The 20,299-nt window shown below is 41.2% G+C and overlaps 1 protein-coding gene across 1 annotated transcript in view; it reads right to left on the reverse strand.

Moving 5' to 3' along the window:
* The window catches only part of CSRNP3 (cysteine and serine rich nuclear protein 3), an 89,006-nt gene that overhangs the window by 14,139 nt on the left and 54,568 nt on the right, over positions 1-20,299 (reverse strand). Inside the window, exon 3 of the mRNA XM_063116457.1 lies at positions 9,545-9,715. Within this exon, the coding sequence (XP_062972527.1) occupies positions 9,545-9,715 (171 nt within the window). The remainder of the gene's footprint in view (positions 1-9,544; positions 9,716-20,299) is intronic.

The raw sequence follows: 20,299 nt of genomic DNA on the forward strand, positions 1-20,299 counted from the left end.
CGCTCGGAAAACAACAAATGATATGCTCGAAAACTAGTAGCAAAATATTGTACTTCTTTTGGTTAAGAAGCGCATTTACAGCAGGATGCATGGGAGTACTTCACAATAAAAGCAGATTATAAGATGGAAAACTTTGGAGTCCTTTGCACGCAATTTGCAGTGATTGCACAGTATAACGCTGGTGTGATAAAGCTCTGTTTCAATTAGCAGAAAGATGCCCACCTGAAATTTCAAGGCTTAGCAAGCCCTTTAGTCAGTCTTCATGGAAGGAAGCTCCTTACACATAAGCCTGCTTAGGTAAAATCTATCAAGCTTTCCAAAAATAGTTCAGGGAACTCCACAGTCAAGGGTGGGGGTGGGGGTGGGGGGGTTGAAGAGTCTCAGTTCAGTTAAAAATAAACCTCTGCTGGGAATGGAAAGCATGTTTGCCTCATTTGCACACATCTTAGCATGAATGACGCGTCAAGCCTTTTAATCTTTTTCAAGCATCTTTTTTTTTTTTACTGTAAAAAGAAGTTACTCAGTTGCTAAACATAAATAAATTGAGCTTTGTCTGGCTGAGATCCAACGTATAAGCACTCCCCTCAGCCGTCTGAGCTATTCTCCTCATGTCAAAGGCACATTAAAATGAATGTGAGGCATATGGGCTGCGCAGCGGAGTACCGGCGGGTTTACAAACGAGAGGGCAATGCAGTTCATTTGCCACCATCACAGAAATATTTCAGGGAGGGGGGGAAGTCTCAAGGCTAGAGAGAGTAGCACAGAGAAGGCTGTTGATTTAAAATACAAGCACTGTGGTAGATGACGACGCTATTCTTGAAACCACTAACCCATTTCCCTGGGTGTTTGGGTTTTTTGGGGTTTTTTTACCTCTCCTCAGCACTACACTGAAACATTATAGTGAAAAGGCTTAATGTCGTTCTCCACCTACTCCATGGATTTCATACATAATATTCATCAACTCTAATGAGGTAGAACTGTCAAGTGTAATACATCATGGGAATCCAGGTCAAAACATCGCTTTTTAAAAAGGGGGCTGGTTAACAACCATCCTAGAAAGCAAAGCCTGGGTAAAGGGCTCAAACTGTACACGTAAAGTTCCATCACACCGGAGGGAAACACGCTCCCTACTGTCGCTTCTCTGCCCAGGTTTTTATTCCTAAGTTACTTCCTCTTTTCAAAAGAGGACGCACCCAACGAGCACGAGGCCCATTGAGTCCGCTGTTCTAATGGCACTGCTTCTCCTGCACACAGCAGGAGAGAGCAGCCATTCCGAGTTTAAAAAAAATCGGACTTAATGAGGGTTTTTTTTTTGTCACGCAAAGAAGGCCAGAAGGGGCAGAAGGCATGCGGGAGGCAGATGACGTCATGTGAGGGACCTGAGCAAACTCCGTGAGTGCCCAGTAATGAGCGTCCAATAAAACACTCATCGGATGGAGCTCTGATTCAGACAACTGATTCATTTAGCCCAAGTTGGTCTACCTTAATCTCAGGCAGAGGCCCTAACCCTCTCTCACCCAAAGCCCATTAACCCAAGAACACAAGAGGCTGAGCTTTATATGTGTGCACTGTTGCTGAGCTATATGGGGTTCAAATGCAGCAGTCCCTTTTATTTGGAACCTTGCAGATCCAAATTTGGAGAGAACTTTGACCCCCAAACTACAGCACTGGCCTATTCAGGGAAAGGAGATGTTCACGTGTTACATGAGCACAGGCCCCTTCTTGACCCCAGTTTGGTGACACAGGCCACTTAGGATACTGGGGGGCTGTCTTCGCAGCGCCGGGTTGGCGCCACCTCCCTCTTCAACCCCACGCTTTCCTTTTCCCAGGGCAGCAGCGGATAATCACAATGTCCAGGAGGGAGCGTGGGGTTTCTGGGCAGCCACTGGGGTCTCAAGAGCTGCTCCCACCCTCTTCCTGGTGGAAGGCGACCAATTGTTAGTTGCCTTCTACCAGGCACCGCACCTGGGTTGACCCCAGATTAGCCATGGAGCAACATTACACAGTGGAGGCACTGTGTTGACATCGCTCTCTTTGAAAAAGACAGGTAAACCCCCAAGTTTTTCAAAACGCAGCATTGCAGGGAAACCCTGCAGTGGCTGTGAAGCTGCACCTGCATCATCTAACTGACGGGGCACAAATCCACAGCTATCGCGGGGCTTTCCCTGCATATAGACAGCTCCCAGGATAAAGCATCTAGACCCCTGCATCGCCAAACCTAAGCCACATACAGGAGAATATTTATGAACCAGCGAGTTGGAATTTGCAACTGGACTACCAGATGCGTGGATGAAGAAAATAAGAGAAAGGTGTCCATTCTATACAAAATATATCCCTTTGGGCCCACTAATGATTTTAGCTGTTTCACTTCTAGTGTGTTCAGAGGAGTTCAGCTGGAGCGTGTTCAGAGGAGGGCAACAAGGATGATCAGGGGTCTGGAAACAAAGCCCTATGAAGAGAGACTGAAAGAACTGGGCATGTTTAGCCTGGAGAAGAGAAGATTGAGGGGAGACATGATAGCACTCTTCAAATACTTGAAAGGTTGTCACACAAAGGAGGGCCAGGACCTCTTCTCGATCATCCCAGAGTGCAGGACACGGAACAATGGGCTCAAGTTACAGGAAGCCAGATTCCAGTTGGACATCAGGAGAAACTTCTTGACTGTGGAACCAATTACCCAGGGAGGGTAATTCCCACACTAGAGGCCTTCAAGAGGCAGTTGGACAGCCATCTGTCAGGTATGCTTTAAGGTGGATTCCTGCATTGTGCAGGGGGCTGGACTTGGTGGCTTCATAGGCCCCTTCCAACTCTACTATTCTATGGTTCTGTGATATCAAAGCAGTAGTCATATTCTGGCCAGTTTTCAAAAGCCACTAGTGCAGATACATTTCTAACGCTGCCCAATTATGAAAACGTTTACTCAGAAGTAAATCCCTCTCAGTTCATGTCCGCTGAGGATGGCAACCTCACTCCAGGATATATAATCCATGGCGTGCTTTGTAAACTCACAATTAACATTGAATCTACATAGAGTTTTTAGCCGCTATCTCAGTCAACTTCATACAGCCCTCATCCTGCAGCTTTATTATTTCCTTGTCATTTTGCCAGCACCCTCTCTGCTCCTCATTTGGCAAACCATAAGTCTCCACGTCCATCATTTCTTGCCCCATCAATGAAACAGTTTGCCAGCCCAGTGCAAAGGGCTGGTACACTGGTTCATTATTCTCTTCTGTACATTTCTGTGGTATTGTTAGCTCTTATTCTTTGTCAGTGTTCTTCAGCTAATTTCCCACATTAGTCTAGCACAGTGTATAATCTACCGTGTGTATGCCACACATCCACAAAAGAATCTATTCTTTAGCGTCCTTGGCATATGCATATATAGATGAGAGTTTGCATATAGGTGTGAACAAAGACATGGGAGTAGCCCCAGTAATACTATCATAGCTTTATATCTGAGTTGGACCATTCACAGCTGCAAGCCGCCTCTTAAGAACATAAGAACTGCCATGCTGGATCAGACCAAGGGTCCATCTAGTTCACCACTCTGTTTGCACAGTGTCGAACCAGCCATTAGCCAGGGATGAACAAGCAGGACATGGTGCAACATCACCCTCCCTCTCATGTTCCCCAGCAACTGGTGCACACAGGCTTATTGCCTCAAATACTGGAGATAGCACACAACCATCAGGGCTAGTAGCCACTGATAGCCTTCGCCTCCAGGAATTTATCCAATCCCCTTTTAAAGCCATCCAGATTGGTGACCATCACTACATCTTGTGGTAGTGAGTTCCATAATTTAACTATGTGCTGTGTGAAGAAGTACTACCTTTTATTTGTCCTGGATCTCCCACCAATCAGTTTCATGGGATGACCCTGGGTTCTAGAATTTTGAGAGAGGGAGAAAAATGTCTCCCTATCCACATTCTCCATACCATGCATAATTTTGTACACCTCTATCATGTCTCCCCTTAGCTTCCTTTTTTCCAAGCTGAACAATCCCAATTGATGTAACCTTCCCTCGTAGGGGTGATGCTCCAGCCCCTTAATCATTTAGTTGCCCTTTTCTGCACTTTTTCCAGCTCTATGGTATTCTTTTTTAGGTGTGGTGACCAGAACTGTACACAGTATTCTAAGTGTGGTCGCACCATAAATTTGTATAAGGGCAGTATGATACTGGCCATTTTATTCTCAATTCCTTTTCTTATAATGTCTAACATGGAGTTTATAATGCCTCTTGACGTTAAGAACATAAGAGCGGTGTTGGATCAGACCAAAGGCCTCTTAATGCAGCATTCTGTTCTGACAGTGGCCAACTGAAGGACCACAAGCAGGACATGGTCCTGGTCCTGGTCCTCATCAACTGGTATTGAGAGGCATATTGCCTCTGATCCTGGAGGTAACTTATATCCATCATGACTAGTAGCCATTGTGAGCCTTATCCTCCATAAATCTCCCCAGTGCCTTTTTGAAGATGTACAAGTTGGTGGCCATGCTGCAGTCCTCAAATGATGAATACACATGCGTGAATCAAGTTTTAGCATTGAAAACTGCTTCATGCTGCTAATTATTTCACTGGCGTATTCCCTACCCTGTAAAGTATGTGCACCACGTATACATTTTTCTCTCCACGAACGTAACTGAATTATTCTAGCTATACCCCTGATACTTTCACAAGGTCTCAGAGAAGCAGCTATTGCTAACTAAGTATGACAGACCCAACTGTCTGTATTTGGCTGCTGTTTTCTTTTTGTGTTGTGTTTTCATGTTGAATCTGATCATCATCATCATCATCATCATCATCATCATCATCATCATCATGTTTTAATGAATTTTACATTTGTAGGTTGCCCAGAGAATTCATTTTATGAGGCGACAAATAAATCTAAATTCTAAATAAATAAAATGGCTAACTGAAGTGCACAATCAGGACATTTTCTTTTCTTTCTTTCTTTTTCCCTATCCTTTTTCTGAATGAGAAAGCCATGACACAGAGCTATTATTCCATTTGGCAGGTGGATGGGTGAGAAGTCGAAAATACATTTCAGTGTGCCTTATTATAGAAGAGTTTACTTTGCTACTTACATAGGCTAGGCTAGGGTTTGTCCTTGTTTATTGGGCTACTGTTCATTCATTGGAGGGCTGTGATGGCTCAGCTCTACGTTTAAAACATTGGCATTGGTTGGGAGTCATGTTAAATAGAAGGGACTAGGTCAGAGAGGCCAAGCGACCCAGTTCACTTATGCAGGCTGCATTTCACTCCACGAGTTCAGGACACAGCCTGCTTTGAAATGCAATTGCCACATGCACTCACGTCGCTTCAGCGCCTGAGGTTTGTAACTGCTTCCCAGGAGGGAAAATATCTCTCCACTGTCTGCTTTAATAACCAGATGAGGCTCCCATTCAAGGCTCTTTCTGAAGCAGCAACAGCTTTGCTTTAGCACTAGGCAGGCTTCTGGCTCCGTGCCAACTCCTTTCCCCCCAACCTCATCACCAAGGTTATTTCCTGACAGCGCCAGGATATGTGGAAATAAGAAGGATTATTTGTTTGTTTGTTTTCTGTGCAGCAAATTTGAAACCTGTAACATGTTGCCTTATGCAAATCATACACACAAGACCGAAGGATAGAAAAACCTGGCTTTGTGTATTTATCGCTTAAGCGACAGAAAGAGAAAATAGAAGGTGTGAAAATTAAAACATGTCCTTTCTTTTCTTTGCTTTGCTTGGAGTTGATTTTCAGTGTTCTTCGATGCTGTTGTAGCACTTTGTAAATTCTGGTGACAGAGGCCATTTGGATACTATTGGCCCCAACCTCAATTTAAAGAGATTTCACAATTTCTGGAATAAATATTCACAGGACATAATGCACATCTGTTCTGAGCTCCCTAGAACAGTATACTAGAGGGTGGTGGTGGAAAGGAACTATACACTAGTTAATCTCTACAAATGATTCAGTTCCTGAAGTTAGCAATGACTTCCAGTTGAAAAAATACTATTTGTTTTCCTTTCTGGTTAATTAACACCAAGAAGGAAAAGCGTGCTGTACAATGTATATTTGTGTAGTGTGTGTGTGTCTCTGTGTGTGTGTGTGTAAGAGAGAGAGAGAGTCAGTATGAGTATGAGTATGAATATGAAAAGGAGTAAATGCAATGAATTTACTTTAAAAAGGATTCACAACGATCTCACTAGGTGATTTTAAGCTGTGGTAGGTTTGACTGTGGGCACGAAAAGTATTCTCTCCTCACACATATACACAGACACACACACTCAATTTATATACAGTAACACAAATATTACTTTTCCACCAGCCAAACTAATCATTTTAAAGTTGGCACTTGCTATTTACTGTGTAAGCTGTACAGCACCATGTACATTGATGGTGCTATATAAATAAATAATAATAATAATAATGTTACTGTGAAGCAAATTCTGATCTCTACAAAATATCAATATCATCCAAAGCAATCTCTTGTCTTAGAGTAGGCAAGCTATTTCTGCATCCAGCGACTGTCAATACCACAAACAAAACCATTTATAACAGTGTAGTTTGCTACACACTGCATACGTATTTTAAAACAACAACAACAATGTAATACATTTGTTTTGCAATACAACTTGAAAAGACACGTGGCATGAACAGCAGTTTTATTCAAGATGATCGTAGCTAATATTTGCCTTCTGAATTATTATTCTGAATTGTACTAGCACATACTGCAATGTCTCATGTGCCACCACAAGGGTGCTTAGTGTTTATAAAAATGTATGGAGCTTCAAGCTTTGTAGGATGCTATACTAGAACAGCAGAACAGCAATGCTAAACACGGAGCCCACTAATATCACCATATGCATAATACAAAGTGCTTGGCAGCCCAGAATTCATTAATTTTATTTAGCAATTTATCTCCAGTGTTTCCAAGAGCATGCAATACAAAAGCCAGTAAAATTTCACACAAAAATCCCAAACCATCCTATCTACCTGCCAGTTGGTGAGTTCTTCCACATCTCAACTTTACCAACCAAGCATCCTTACAGTCATATTAAGAGTGTTTCTACACAAGGCTGTACATTCATTGTTAACTGTCTCTATCTACTTTCAGTTTCATCAGAAAATTGAGATCTGAGCACTACGTGAGCTTTTCCTTTCCTGCTTTTCCACTATATAACCTCTAGGTGGCCCTGTGGCATAGGGGAATAGCACTCACACAAAAGAGGGAATAGCACTTTCTTTTGCTTTCACAATTAAATGCCACATTTTCCCTCCTCTAAAAAAAAACTCTGTGAAAGTGCTGGTTAGACACAGAAGTGAAGCTAGAGGGTCATGGTGTCGTCTAAAGAACCCATAAACAACCATGAATAGGAATCATGAGCGCACGATAAATGCCTCATATAGAAAAGCCCCAAGAGATGCCCTTCACTCTTGTGGAAAGCCCCTCATAGCCCACATGCATTTCTTCCACTTTTCTCCCCAGAGATTCCCCCCAACAATTTTACTCTTGTTGTTTCACCCAGCTTTCACTAGAGATCTCCCATGAATCACTAATCTCGTGATTTGGCCATTCTCTCTCTCTCTCTCTCTCTCTCTCTCTGTGCCCACCACACACAGGAAGCTGCCTTAGACCAAGTTGGTCCATCCAGCTCAGCACTGTCTAACAGGGGTGGGAACCTGTGGTACTCCAGTTATTCTTGGCCAATAGTCAGGGCTGATGGGAGGTGTGCTCTGAAAATATCAGGAGGGTCACAAAAGCCCCCCATCCATGTAGTCTAGACAGACTAGCAGCATCTCTCCATCTTTCCCATCCCTACTTGGAGATACCAGGGTTTGAACCTGGGACCTTCTGCATGCAAAGCAGGTGCTCTACCACTGAGCTACAGCCCTTCCCCTCCTCTTTCTCATCCACATCATTATTAGAATATGTTTGCTGCTGCCAATCAGAGAATCATCAGAATCAATGCTCTATCTTCCATAGATTGACAATGAAATATTTCTGTCTGCACCATGAATTCCTACTGTTCGATGGTTCTACTGTGGAAAGAGACAGTCTCAGATTTCAGGATTGGCAGCAGAAGAGTGGGATTGGGAATGATTGGCCCACACTGGTGTTCTTAGGTTTTTCAGAGCCAACTACATGAGCACAATCTTTTGTTTAATGTTTGATAACCACAGTTTATCATAGGTGGCAAGAAGACATACTACGGTAGATTTGTCCCCAACCCATGAGCTTTGCACATTATTATATTGCAACTGGGTTGCCACAGGGTAGCTTTGCATAACTGTAGAATCAGTTTGACCATGTAGATTATCTCAAGGGAATATAAAATATGAAATTGACTGCTAGTATTATACAGCACTCTATTCTCATATAAGCAACACAGCTACTAGCTTGTATGACAACATGCTACGTCCATGACACAATTTCTTATACAGTTCCTATTTATGTAATTATTTTATTCTTTGTATTTGAATAATTTTTACCTTGACTTTCTATATAGAATGTAGAATCAGCAAAACGGTCTACAGAATACAATATAATATAAAACATACGCAATCTAAATTCATAATAATTGTCAAATCAAAGCATTACAAATAGCATCTGAAAAAAGCAGTCTCCTTAGCGTTGTCAGTCAACAACGATGCTTCTTGAGACAAACAGGTCAACGGCCCTTCAAAAGACAAGCAATGAGGGAGCCAAGCATCTCTCTCCTGGGACAGCTTTCCATAGGCTATGCAGGTGGCACCATTCCAGAAAAGACCCTGTCCATCATTGTTTGTTCAGCCGCCATACATTTGACAGCAATGGAACAGCAGAGCAGAGCCTCTGTTGATGATCTTAATGCTCTGGCAGGTTCATATGGGAAAAGGCTATTCTTACAGTATTCTGATCCCAGAGCATGTAGGGTTTTAGAGGTCAAAGCCAATGTAGGCCCACTTCAGACATAAGGCAGGGTGTGTTAGCTTAAGCAACCATTGGTGCAATGTCAATAACATTGGCTGGCACAACAGTTTCCCCCAGAAAACCCATTGTGCCAGCAAACACTATTGGTGTTGTGCTAGAGCTTGATGGCGCCAGCGCAATGGAATTGACATTGGCGCTAATGATGGATAGGATGCCGCCCATAATGTCCCACAATAAAGTCCTTCACATGATGGGGGCCAGAGCCAGCCTCGGCACACCCAACACCATGCAAACATCATTGGTTGTGTGGTGCCACACACGCATTCTTCTGAAGCTAGTCCTGGGCCAGATCTACACCAAGCAGGATTTAACACTTTGAAAACGGTTTGAAAACGGTATATGTAATGTGTCCTAGGCCTGAACAGTTCTCAAAACTACTACAAACCATTATAAATCAGTAGTGTAGATCCTGCCCTGATACTCAGCACACAAAATATGTCACTTTGGGGCCAAACCAGTCAGACAACAAAAAATGCACTTTGCACACTACTGATCACTGAGTTTAATAAACAAAGAAGAAAAGATCCCAGCATAGAGTTTAAATGGTTGTAACAATCTACCGCGCATTGTCATTTGGCTGTAATACTTACGGGTAAAATGATTTGAAGTGGAAGGGTTGACACTATCACCACTGTCAGCGCTTTCACTGCTAGAAACGTCATCATCCGATTCCCGCACAGAAGAGCAGGGCGAGGAGCCATCAACTTCTTCAAATTTCCTCTTTAAAATTCCACTCATAGCTGCAGCGCTGTCACATGTACCTGCAAAAGGAACAGGTGCAATGAAGCATGGACACATTTGACTGCAGACCAGGCAATCAAGGCCTTTATAGTCATTCTAAGATGGGTTTTTTTCATACTAGAGAAGCCTCAGTTTCTCCTGATGAGTTCCACAGAAAACAATGAGACAGGCACTTTGATAATTGAGGCAAAGGAACTTACAGAGTCTTTTGTTTGCTAATTTATTAAAAAGCTTAAGCAGTCAGAAAGAAAATCCAAATACTGAACCAATCACTGTAAATCGCTCATAGAAAGAATGGAAATTTAAATCAAAATACATGACTCTTATCAGTAATACTAATATAGTCGTGGAATTATCACAAAAATCAGCCCCAGACAAAACTGAGCCCTTAGTAATTTGACTCACTCCATTATAGGTTTCAATAAATCTTCAAAGGCAGGATGTGGAAGGATGAGGAAGCAGGACCCAAGTATGGGATGGGTACATATTCCCAGAGATCAAAAATCCAACAACCCCATCCCACATTGCAACCTTATTTCCATGAGGAAAAAAAAATGATATAGCTCATCCTTGAGAATATTTATGAAACGTAGTTCTCTGTATCTATGTATATATCAAGATTTGCTGAGCACACTACCTCCTGGGAGCTGGAGTCCCCTTCCTGTCTCCTTCTATCTTTCTCTCTCCTTACCAAACTACAAATCCTATCAAGCACTGGGAGGGGAAGGAGTGCAAGGACCTTCCAGCAACTTTCAGTTGATCATTAAGGGTACGATCTTATGCACGTTTAGACAGAAAAAAAGTTAATTCAATTCCCGGCATGCCCCAGCCAGCATGGCTGCCTGGAAGGATGCTGTGAATTGTAAGACTTTTTGTGTGTCTAAATGTGCACATGACTGCACCTGAAGAGAAGATGAAAGAAGAAGAGGTGTCAGCATCATTGCTTGCTTACAAGAACGGTCTCTCACCAAATCTTGCAGTGCCTGCCTGCCCTGATGCTCAAGCCAGCCAGCAGCAGATAAGGGAGGAGGGACTGACTCTCTCTGTCTTTCTCTCAATGTGGTGCTTTCCAAATGTTTTGGACTACAGCTCCCAGAATTCCTCACCATTGGTCATTTTAGCTTGGGCTGATGGAAGTGGAAGGTCAAAACGTCTGGGAGACACAAGGCTGGTAATACATGAATGATGTGTGTGTGAGAGATAATGAATAAATGGTGTGTGAGAGATAATACATTATATGGGTATGAGAGACTGAGAGCAAGGTTGAAAGAATGAAAGCAAGCATGAAAAGAAAGAAATGGATTTGGGCGGGGAGAAGAAATATACATAGGATATGCTGCAATTATTGGCAGATATTTATGACTGCGCCTGCCTTGTTCCTTTGAGGGGCAATTGCGTTTCGTTACCGTCGCTTCTCTGCCCTTGCTTCTGTCCCTCATTACTTCCTCTTTCTTCCTGGAGGGGAAAGAGGAAGTAAACAATGAGTATATGGCCCATTCAGAGGCTGTTTTTATCACGCTGCTTTTCCTGCACACAGCAGGAGTTCACAGCACATTCTGTGGTGTTTTTTTTTTTAAAGAAGTCAGATTAAAAGGGGTCTATTTTGCGTCGGAAAAATGAGCAGAAGGCAGACATCGTCTAAAGGACACACGTACATCCGTAAGTGGGTAGTAGCGAGTGAGCGATAAAACGCTTGTCTGATGAACCTCAAAGATAGTGCTAGAAGCTGGCACTTTGCTAATATGGGAAACATTTCCCTTATCTGAGATATGGAAAGGGCTTCCCAGATTATCATCAGCAAGGGAAATAGAAGAATGGTTGACGGTTTTGATATCTTCCCATTTTATAAGTTATTACCACATAAACCAGTTTTATTCATAAAATTATTGATTTTTGTTGCTATGTAGCACCATGTATTCCTCCCAGCAAGTAGATTGGGAATCCCTGACTTGATTCTCTTACCTTGTCAACCCATTTGTAGTCTTGCCATGCTGTTGTGCACTCACATTGCATAGTATGTGGGGGAAACTTATGGCCGAGTGTTCTACATGAAGAGTTAGCCCCACCCACATTGGGCAACATTATGACCTCACAACATGATAGGTGCTGGCTATAACCAGGCAAGCATCCTCAAGTAGAACCTTTTCCATGCTCATAACTGCCCAATTTCCACTGGATTGGCCAATTTCCATTGAATTGTTTCTACATATTATGTGGTATTACAATATTTATAAACAAGAGTAAGTGATGGGCACCCATCAAATGGATCTGGGAACAGGAAAGCTGAACACTCATCATTTTTTTTCTAAGAACGGTATCCTTGAATACTGTTATTCAGGAACTTGAATGTCAGCTGCCTATTCACTGGGTCATCCTAATTCAATTGCACTTTGACTTTGTCTAAGAATGGCTTTGGTCTCAACCTTGAACAAACATGCAATGAGATGCCAGATCTGAATACATTACCATACATAATAGATTTTATTTTACAGCTCTCTGCACTCCTTTCCCCCAAGGCAAAACTTCTGCTGTGTGGATAGAAAGCTTGCAGTTTTGTACAGGTAACACTGGTCCAATAAAATGAAGATACTTCCTTAGCCTGAAATTCTATACACAATTACCCGGGACAGAGTAAGGCCTATTAAACACAAAGAGCTTACTTCTGAGTAGACGTGACCACAATTGTGTTGTGTCAAACCACTCAGTTGGAATTGTTCACAGTGTTACTAGCAATTCTCAAGTCTGTATTTTTGCAAGTCATTACAGAGGATCACAGGACTAGAAGGTCATGAACACTGGCGGTCATCAAATCAGCCCTGTACCAAGGCAGAACCTGAAGATTAGCCCTCATAATCCAGAACACAGGGAGCAACTTGCAAAGCAGGAACAAATAGGTGACACACAGAGAGTACATGCACAGCACACAGCCCAAATAAAGAACTGGGTTTTGTTTGTTTTTAGAAGACAGTGAACAATTACAGCGCCTTGAAAGTTTATTTCTTTGATTTATCAAAATACTTCTGTACCACTTAATATACTAAAATCCCTAAGTAGTTTAGATTAAAACACAACATAGCAATATAAAAACAAAATAAAAAAATAAAAAATAATTAAAAGCAGTTCAGAACAAAACAGGGTGGTAACAAAGTCTCACTGGCGAAGGAAGGCCTATGTAAATAGGTGCCATTTCAACAGGCATTTAAAACTTGCTCCTATTCCTGCCTCTCAGATCACATGTAGGAGTGGCCTCATCTACACCAAGTAGGATATTGCACTATGAAACCGGTATGAAAGCGATATAGAAAGGGCAAATGCCACACCACTGCTTTATAGCAGTATTGAAGTGCACTGACAACTGTTGGGGCCCATTGACACATACTATATACTGCTTTCATACTGCTTCTATAGTGCTATATCCTTCTTGGTGTGGCTCCTGCCTCTTATATACCACTTTCATACCCCTTGGTGTAGATTAGGCCAGCATTCCAAAGGATAACCAGCCAGTTTACGTACTAATCAGCCAGCTTACGTACTACTAACGTACTATTACTATTACTATTATTATTTATTATTTTCAATTTTGAAACTGCCAAGCGTATCCAATGTTGTATTTTATTCATTTATTTACAACATTTATATACCACTTAATTATCTAACACAGATTCCTGAGCAGTGAACATAGATATAAACAGTAAAAGAAAGAAGATTTAAAAAGCAAATTAAAATTGTTCAATTTAAAAACAAAGGAGCAAGAAAAAAACAGAGATGTTTTCAGGAGGTGCCAGAAGCAGCCTAGTGTTGGCGCCTGCCTGACCTCCAGGGGCAGAGAATTCCACAGAGAAGGCGCCGCTACACTAAAGGCTCTTCTCCTAGTGGATTCCAGTCGGGCCACACGTCCATGTGGAACCACCAGGAGCAGGCCCTCCAACAACCTCAGTGATCAGGCAGATTGGTAAGGCAGAAGGCGCTCTCTTAGGTATCCTGGTCCCAAGTTGTTTAGGGCTTTGTACACTCGTACCAAAACCTTACAGTGCAATTCCCTCAGCAGAGGAGTTACATGCTGGAAAGGGGCAGCTCCAGACAACAGCCGAGCTGGAGCATTCTGCACTAGCTCCAGCTTCCGGAGCAGCTTCAAGGGCAGCCCCACATAGAGCACACTGCAGTAATCCAATCTTGAGGTTACCAATGCCTGTACCACCGTGGCCAAGCTATCGTAGTTGGAGAACCAGCTGAAGCTGGTAAAAGGCACTCCGAGCCACCGCAGCCACTTGGGCCTCTAGCAACAATGATGGATCTAGGAGTACCCCAAAACTACGAACCTGATCTTTCAGAGGGAGTGCAACCCCATCCAAAATAGGCAATGAGCCTATTTCTTGGACTTGGGGACCACTCACCCAAAGGGCTTCCGTCTTGCCAGGATTCAGCTTCAGTTTATTAGCCCTCATCCAGTCTATTACTGAGTTTAGGCACTGATCTAGGACTTGTACAGCCTCTCCTGATTCAGATGTCACAGGGAGATAGAGCTGTGTGTCATTAGCGTACTGATGGCAGTTTGCTCCAAATCCCCCAATGACCTCCCCCAAAGGCTTCATATGGAGGTTAAACAACATTGGGGACAAGATGGTGCCCTGCGGGACCCCCTAGCGTAATTGCCAAGAGGCCAAGAAATGATCACCCAAATTCAATCTTTGAAATCGACCCTGCAGGTAGGACCGGAACAACTGTAACACAGTGCCTCCAACGTCCATCCCATGGAGTTGATCAAGGAGGATACCATGATCGATGGTATCAAAAGCTGATGAGCGATCAAACAGAATTAACAGGGTTGCACTCCCCCTCTTGATAAAGGTCATCCATCAGAGCAACCAAAGCTGATTCAGTCCCATAACCAAGTCGAAACCCAGAGTGAAATGGGTCTTGATAATCACTCCTCTAAGAGTACCTGCACTTGTTCTGGCATGACCCTCTCCAATACCTTCTGTAAGAAAGGGGTATTTGCAACTGGGCGATAGTTGTCTAATACCATTGGGTCCAGAGTGGGCTTCTTCAGGAGTGGTAGCACTACCGCCTCTTTAAGGGGTATTTGCAACTGGCATCAATTAATTGCTACTAATGAACTTATAAACTGGAAAGTTTTCCATGGAAATATAAAGGACTAAAACATTTCCAGGAAAATAAAACATTTGGGGAAATTTTCTGATGCTCCACATCACCTTCCATGACATGATTCCTGCATTAAGCAGGGGATTGGACGATGACCTTATAGGCCCCTTCCAACTATAGATGCCAGCATTCTGTTAATACTGGGTTGCTTTGCAAATAGCCTACTATAATAACAAACCTAAATCTCTATATCCTGCGTTTTAACCATAAGCAGTAATTCCTGATCTTTACAATCAGTTTGGATAATGTACTACAAAATGAGATTGGAATGCACCTAAATCCTTTAAACATCCAGCCAAGCATTTACTATTTGGCCTTCTGAAGCAGTCCATATAGTGAATTAAAAATGGGGGGAGCGAGTCTTCAGTGACAGTACATATGCATATTAACTGTTTTATGTTTGGATTTGAAATTACTGATAGTGTCTATTTAGATTTATTGATTGATCTATTATGTTATTGTATTCAGTTCAATATTAACTGCTGCAATTTTACAGGGAGGAAAGTGGAATGTCATTTTGCTAAATACTGCATTTTTTCTATCAACATTTTGCAGAACAATTATTGTACATTATAAGCTGATAATGGTGCTCCAAGTAGAACATGCGTACAAGCATTGACATTTTAAAATACATTCCACATGTTAAAAGATCACAGCTGAAACATCATCCCTGTAATTTTCCATATTATCTATGGAAGTCAAAAAAAACCAGTGGATTTAAATCCGAAATGTGTCTCTGAAATATTAAGATACTGGCCTGCTTAGAATTTTGTGAATAAAAGTTTGACATTGTATTTTGTGAATAAAAAAAGTAAGATATACTATTCCTCTTCTTTTCTCTGTCATAAACAATAGATTTACTGTAACAGCACCAGATGGGTGTCTGTTTGTACCATCTATAACTAGGATTCCCTCTCTCTTTTTTTATGACTTCCTGTAAAAAAGACTGACTGTCCAGGGACGGCTGTGACTTAAGAACTTAGGTTTAACATAAAATCTCTGTTGGATGAGACAAAGGGTCTGTCTATTTCAGGATCCTGTTTTCAACAGTGGCCAGCCAGCCAAATGGCTCCAGTAAGCCCATACATGATTCACAAATGCAAAAGCCATCCCACTACTTTCTGTCCCCAGTATCCAGAAGCACAACGTCTCTGCATACGTCCAGTCTCAGGGACGGCTTGTCCAGGGCAGAATGCAAGATTATATCTCAACCCATGGAACCCAATTAGGGAGGCTATTTGTGAATTACCAAAATAGAGGATCTGCATCATCAAAAAAGAGGACATATATTTGCATTAAATTTGCACCTACTCATTTATATTTATAGACGCAAATTTAGAAATAATTATTAGAATTTAAACAGAAATACAGTACATCTCACCATAGTATGGAAGACTGTGACCGGGGGACCTGCATGCCCAGGTACTACCTGAGCCCCTCGAACTCTAAACATTTATTCTTTCCCGAGGCATAGCAGGGGAAGGGAAAGAATGCGTCAGGCAGTATTACGAAGGGAGCGTTTCAGTGAGACCCGTTGTACTGCCAAAGAACAATAGTAAGGAATACTATGTTAGGGAGCATTTTGATATCCTGGATCCAATGAAAATATGTACATAAGGTGAGTGATGGAGGAAAGAGCTGATGGAGGACAGGGATCAGAAAGGTGCATCTGCTCATGCTGCTGGCCTATGACATGTGGTTGCAGTTCATATTACACTCAGGTGGAAAGAGAAAAGCTACACAAATATGAGCTCCCTGCCATGTTGCCCATATAGCACAATGCAACTTTCGGACTGCTAGTAGTAAGCATGTATAATGGTGGTGACAGGCAAGAGTTATTCAGTGTCCCAAAATTATCGGTACAAGCATTTTCCTTTCGTTATGCATGCACATATTCCAGTGTAGAGAAACCATATGTTGAGAAACAGTCATAAGGTAAGTACTTTAACAGTGCAAGAATGCCCATTTACAGAAGTTCTACAAAACAATGCCTAATGAGTTACATATTTTCAGAAATACTGGTTGATAAATTACCTAAAATCAAGAAGAATAGGACTGGAAATATATAGCTGATATTTGACCAACTATGAAATTCAAATATAACAACAACAGCATCAAGAAGACATTTAGCTGAGACAAGTAAAGTCGGAACAAGGTGAGTTAAGAGGTCTGGAAAGTGACTAATGCAACTTTTTACAAACTTGATTTAAATCACTTTCACAACTTGTTACTTCAAAGCTGGGGGGAAGAAGAACATTGGTGGGAATGAGGGAAGAAGCCAAAGAAAGGAGTAGATTGGGAGGAAGGAGAACAAAAGAAGGGTAAAAGTCAAGCCAAGGGTAAAGGTATAAATTAGCACTGCTTCTGGCAAGCATCAATTAGTGCTGGACAATTCAGCCTATTCTTTCATTGTCTGCTTTCCTTCCTGGTTACATGATGTATCCCATTCAGCAAAAATCTCCCTTCCACATCTTTAAACCCAACAGGAAAGTTCACATTTAAAGCAGTTATTTGAAATGGCGAGGGATTGTTTCAAATAATAATATATAAATAAATAAACTAGAAAGCAAGTATACAAAATTAACTTTCTGGTAGAACACATCCTTTATATGTACAATTCCACAAGTTTAATTCCAAGCAACCTCTACTGACGTTTTTTTACTATTGTAGCAACCTGTCCCACCAGGATAAATCTGCAATAGGTGCACCTTTTGACCTTGGGACTGAATGTTGCAATAGCACAATCGTGTTTGCATACACTCCAAGTCTTAAGGCCCACCATGTGCTGGAAAGATCCCTATCATACTCTTCCCAGTCCAGCAGCTGTAAAGATATACTGCTACTGATTCCATTTGGGCAGGCAAATGTATCACAAACAGGTTTACAACTCACCTTACAAATCGTTAGGGTACAGCACTTGATTTTAAGGTGAATTATGGATTGTATGGAAATCACTTCACCCCTCACCTCTACATGTGATGAAATCAGAAATGGGCCCCAAGCTCAGTGTAGTTCCTCTTCACACCAAACACAATGCACAAACATTGCTGCCAGAACTAGAAGACCCTAGGTTGAAATCAGATCAAGTTGCGGTGCAATTCTATGCATGTTTAAACAGAAAAAAAGGCCTATAACTCCCATGGGGAATGCTACGAGTTATAGTTCCCCCCACCCCCCCGTCTAAACATGCACAAGATTGTAGGTATGTATGCATTACTGCATTTCTATCCTGCCTTTTTTCCTCCAAGGAACCCAAGGCAGCGTACATAATACTCCTCCTCTCCATTTTATCCTCACAACAACAACCCTGTGAGGTGGGTTGGGCTGAGAGTCTGTGACTGGCCCAAAGTCACCCAGTGGATTTCCGTGGCCGAGTGGGGACTAGAACCCGGATCTCTCGACTCCCAGTCCGACACCTTAGCCACTACACCGTCTAAGACTGTGCCCTTAGTTGCACTTAGGTCCCAAGCTAAGTCATGATGACGAAGATGCTTTCTATTTTTGTGAATTCTGATATGAAGGGACCTGATTTGCACTTTCCAAACTAATCTGCATATTGGAACGTAAGTTATCCACTGGCTTGCACCCTTACCAAATGTCCCAGTGCAGTTCTTGGCTTGAAAAACATATCAAAACATTTTAAAATGGGTATTTTGAGACAAAATATGTCTAGAAATGCATACTTTGAGAGAAAATACATTTAAAAGTATGTATTTCAAAACACATTTAAATGCAATTTTTGCGACAGTTTTAAAAAAAATCATAGATGAATGCAGAAATATGACCGGATGAACTTATGAGTAAACAGAGGTAGAAATGACATAGACTTGAAATTGACTAAGTCATCCATCTCTAGTCACGACCAACATTTTCAATGGAACATCTGCAATTATTTCAACATGTGATCTCTCTTGAACCTCGATATTGAACCTGCATATCCAGGGGTCAACAGATGATGTTAAAAACCAGGTATTCAATACCTCTGAAAACCTAAGAGTTTTTTATTATTATTAGGAGCAAGAAAAGGAAGAGAGTTTTTTGTTGTTGTTCGTTTGCTTTTGCTTCTATTTATTATTCTGTACACTTCTCTTTTTAAAAATAAAATCCTGTAAAAATCAACGAAGCAAAAACAGAATAAAACATGCTTAAGAAAAAAAGGAAGAGATATAGAACAGGATGAATCTAAAAAAACAGAAGGAAAAATTGATGATTTGTAAAGATTGTTTTTAAAGCCAAAGGTTATTCAAATAATCATTACTACACAGCAGCCATTTTCAGAGAGGGTCAGCAAAAATAAATGCCATGTTATTTTTCTACTCAATTAAATTTAATCTGTCATATTATATGAGCTGCATATGTATGATTAGTAACAGAAAGTGATTATTTTCTGCTCTGTTTATATTCATTCTTTGGAGCCAAGGATCACTGCAGAGTGTTTTTAAAAATCTATTGAATCTGTACAACTTGTATGGAATCTGTAATCCTTGCATTTAAAACAACAGTCTTCCCTCCATGTTTGAGTGGCATCCTTATAAAGCAATTTGTCTCAACTTTATAATTGGTTCTGAGCAAAGACAAAGACTGACAGCTGACAAACAGCGAACCAATTCATCTTTCCAAAAAGGTTTCTTGATCTCAGAAGAGATTACACCTGTCTCATGCAGTACAATTAGCCATCTGGTCTTTCCTTGGGATGGGTGCTTAAACTTCAAGGTCTGGTTAATATAAGTACCTTTTTAGAACGGTAGTGCTGCTATCCGCAGCAAATATATTTGTTTTTCCTACTTATTTAGAAGATGCACTTTTGGGTAGGTCGCAACCTTACAGGGAAGCCTTTTAAAATCTTTTAAACCTTTTAAAATCAGACACACATAAAACAGAAAGCGAAATTAATTTTACAACAGTTTTATATTTTATATTTGGATTAAATGTATCATGCTTTTTCACTGATAAGATTTCTGCATAAACACTGCAGATAAATCAACTACATACCTAAGAGGCATTCTTCAATTTCAGCCCATCATTCCCAAAGAAAAAAAACTTGTGATTTTGCCTCAAAATCTTAAAAATAATAAATGTTATGGTTTTGCGTTAATGTTGGGGATGCTCTTATGTAGTAAGGCTCCCCTCGTTATAGTAGAAGAGCCATTAAATTTAAGTATGTTTTTACTGTAAGCATTTAACAAGCTCATATATATTTCATATTGAAATCTATAATGCTTGCTTTACAAAAATATGCTAATTAAATGAGTGGTGGCCACAATGAGGCTTTCCCCTGGTTATTTTAGCTTTGTGAAACAGATTCTCTGACTGTTGTGCAATTAAATCTAATGGTGAACTAAATAGCTATAGCTCCCGTTCTGCTTTTTTTTTAAAAAAAAAAAATTAAAAATACGTTACTTCACAATAGCTATGGTTTGAATGTTCTCTGGAGAGTCAAA

Source organism: Elgaria multicarinata, chromosome 2 (assembly GCF_023053635.1).
Source record: "Elgaria multicarinata webbii isolate HBS135686 ecotype San Diego chromosome 2, rElgMul1.1.pri, whole genome shotgun sequence".
Taxonomy (NCBI): domain Eukaryota; kingdom Metazoa; phylum Chordata; class Lepidosauria; order Squamata; family Anguidae; genus Elgaria; species Elgaria multicarinata.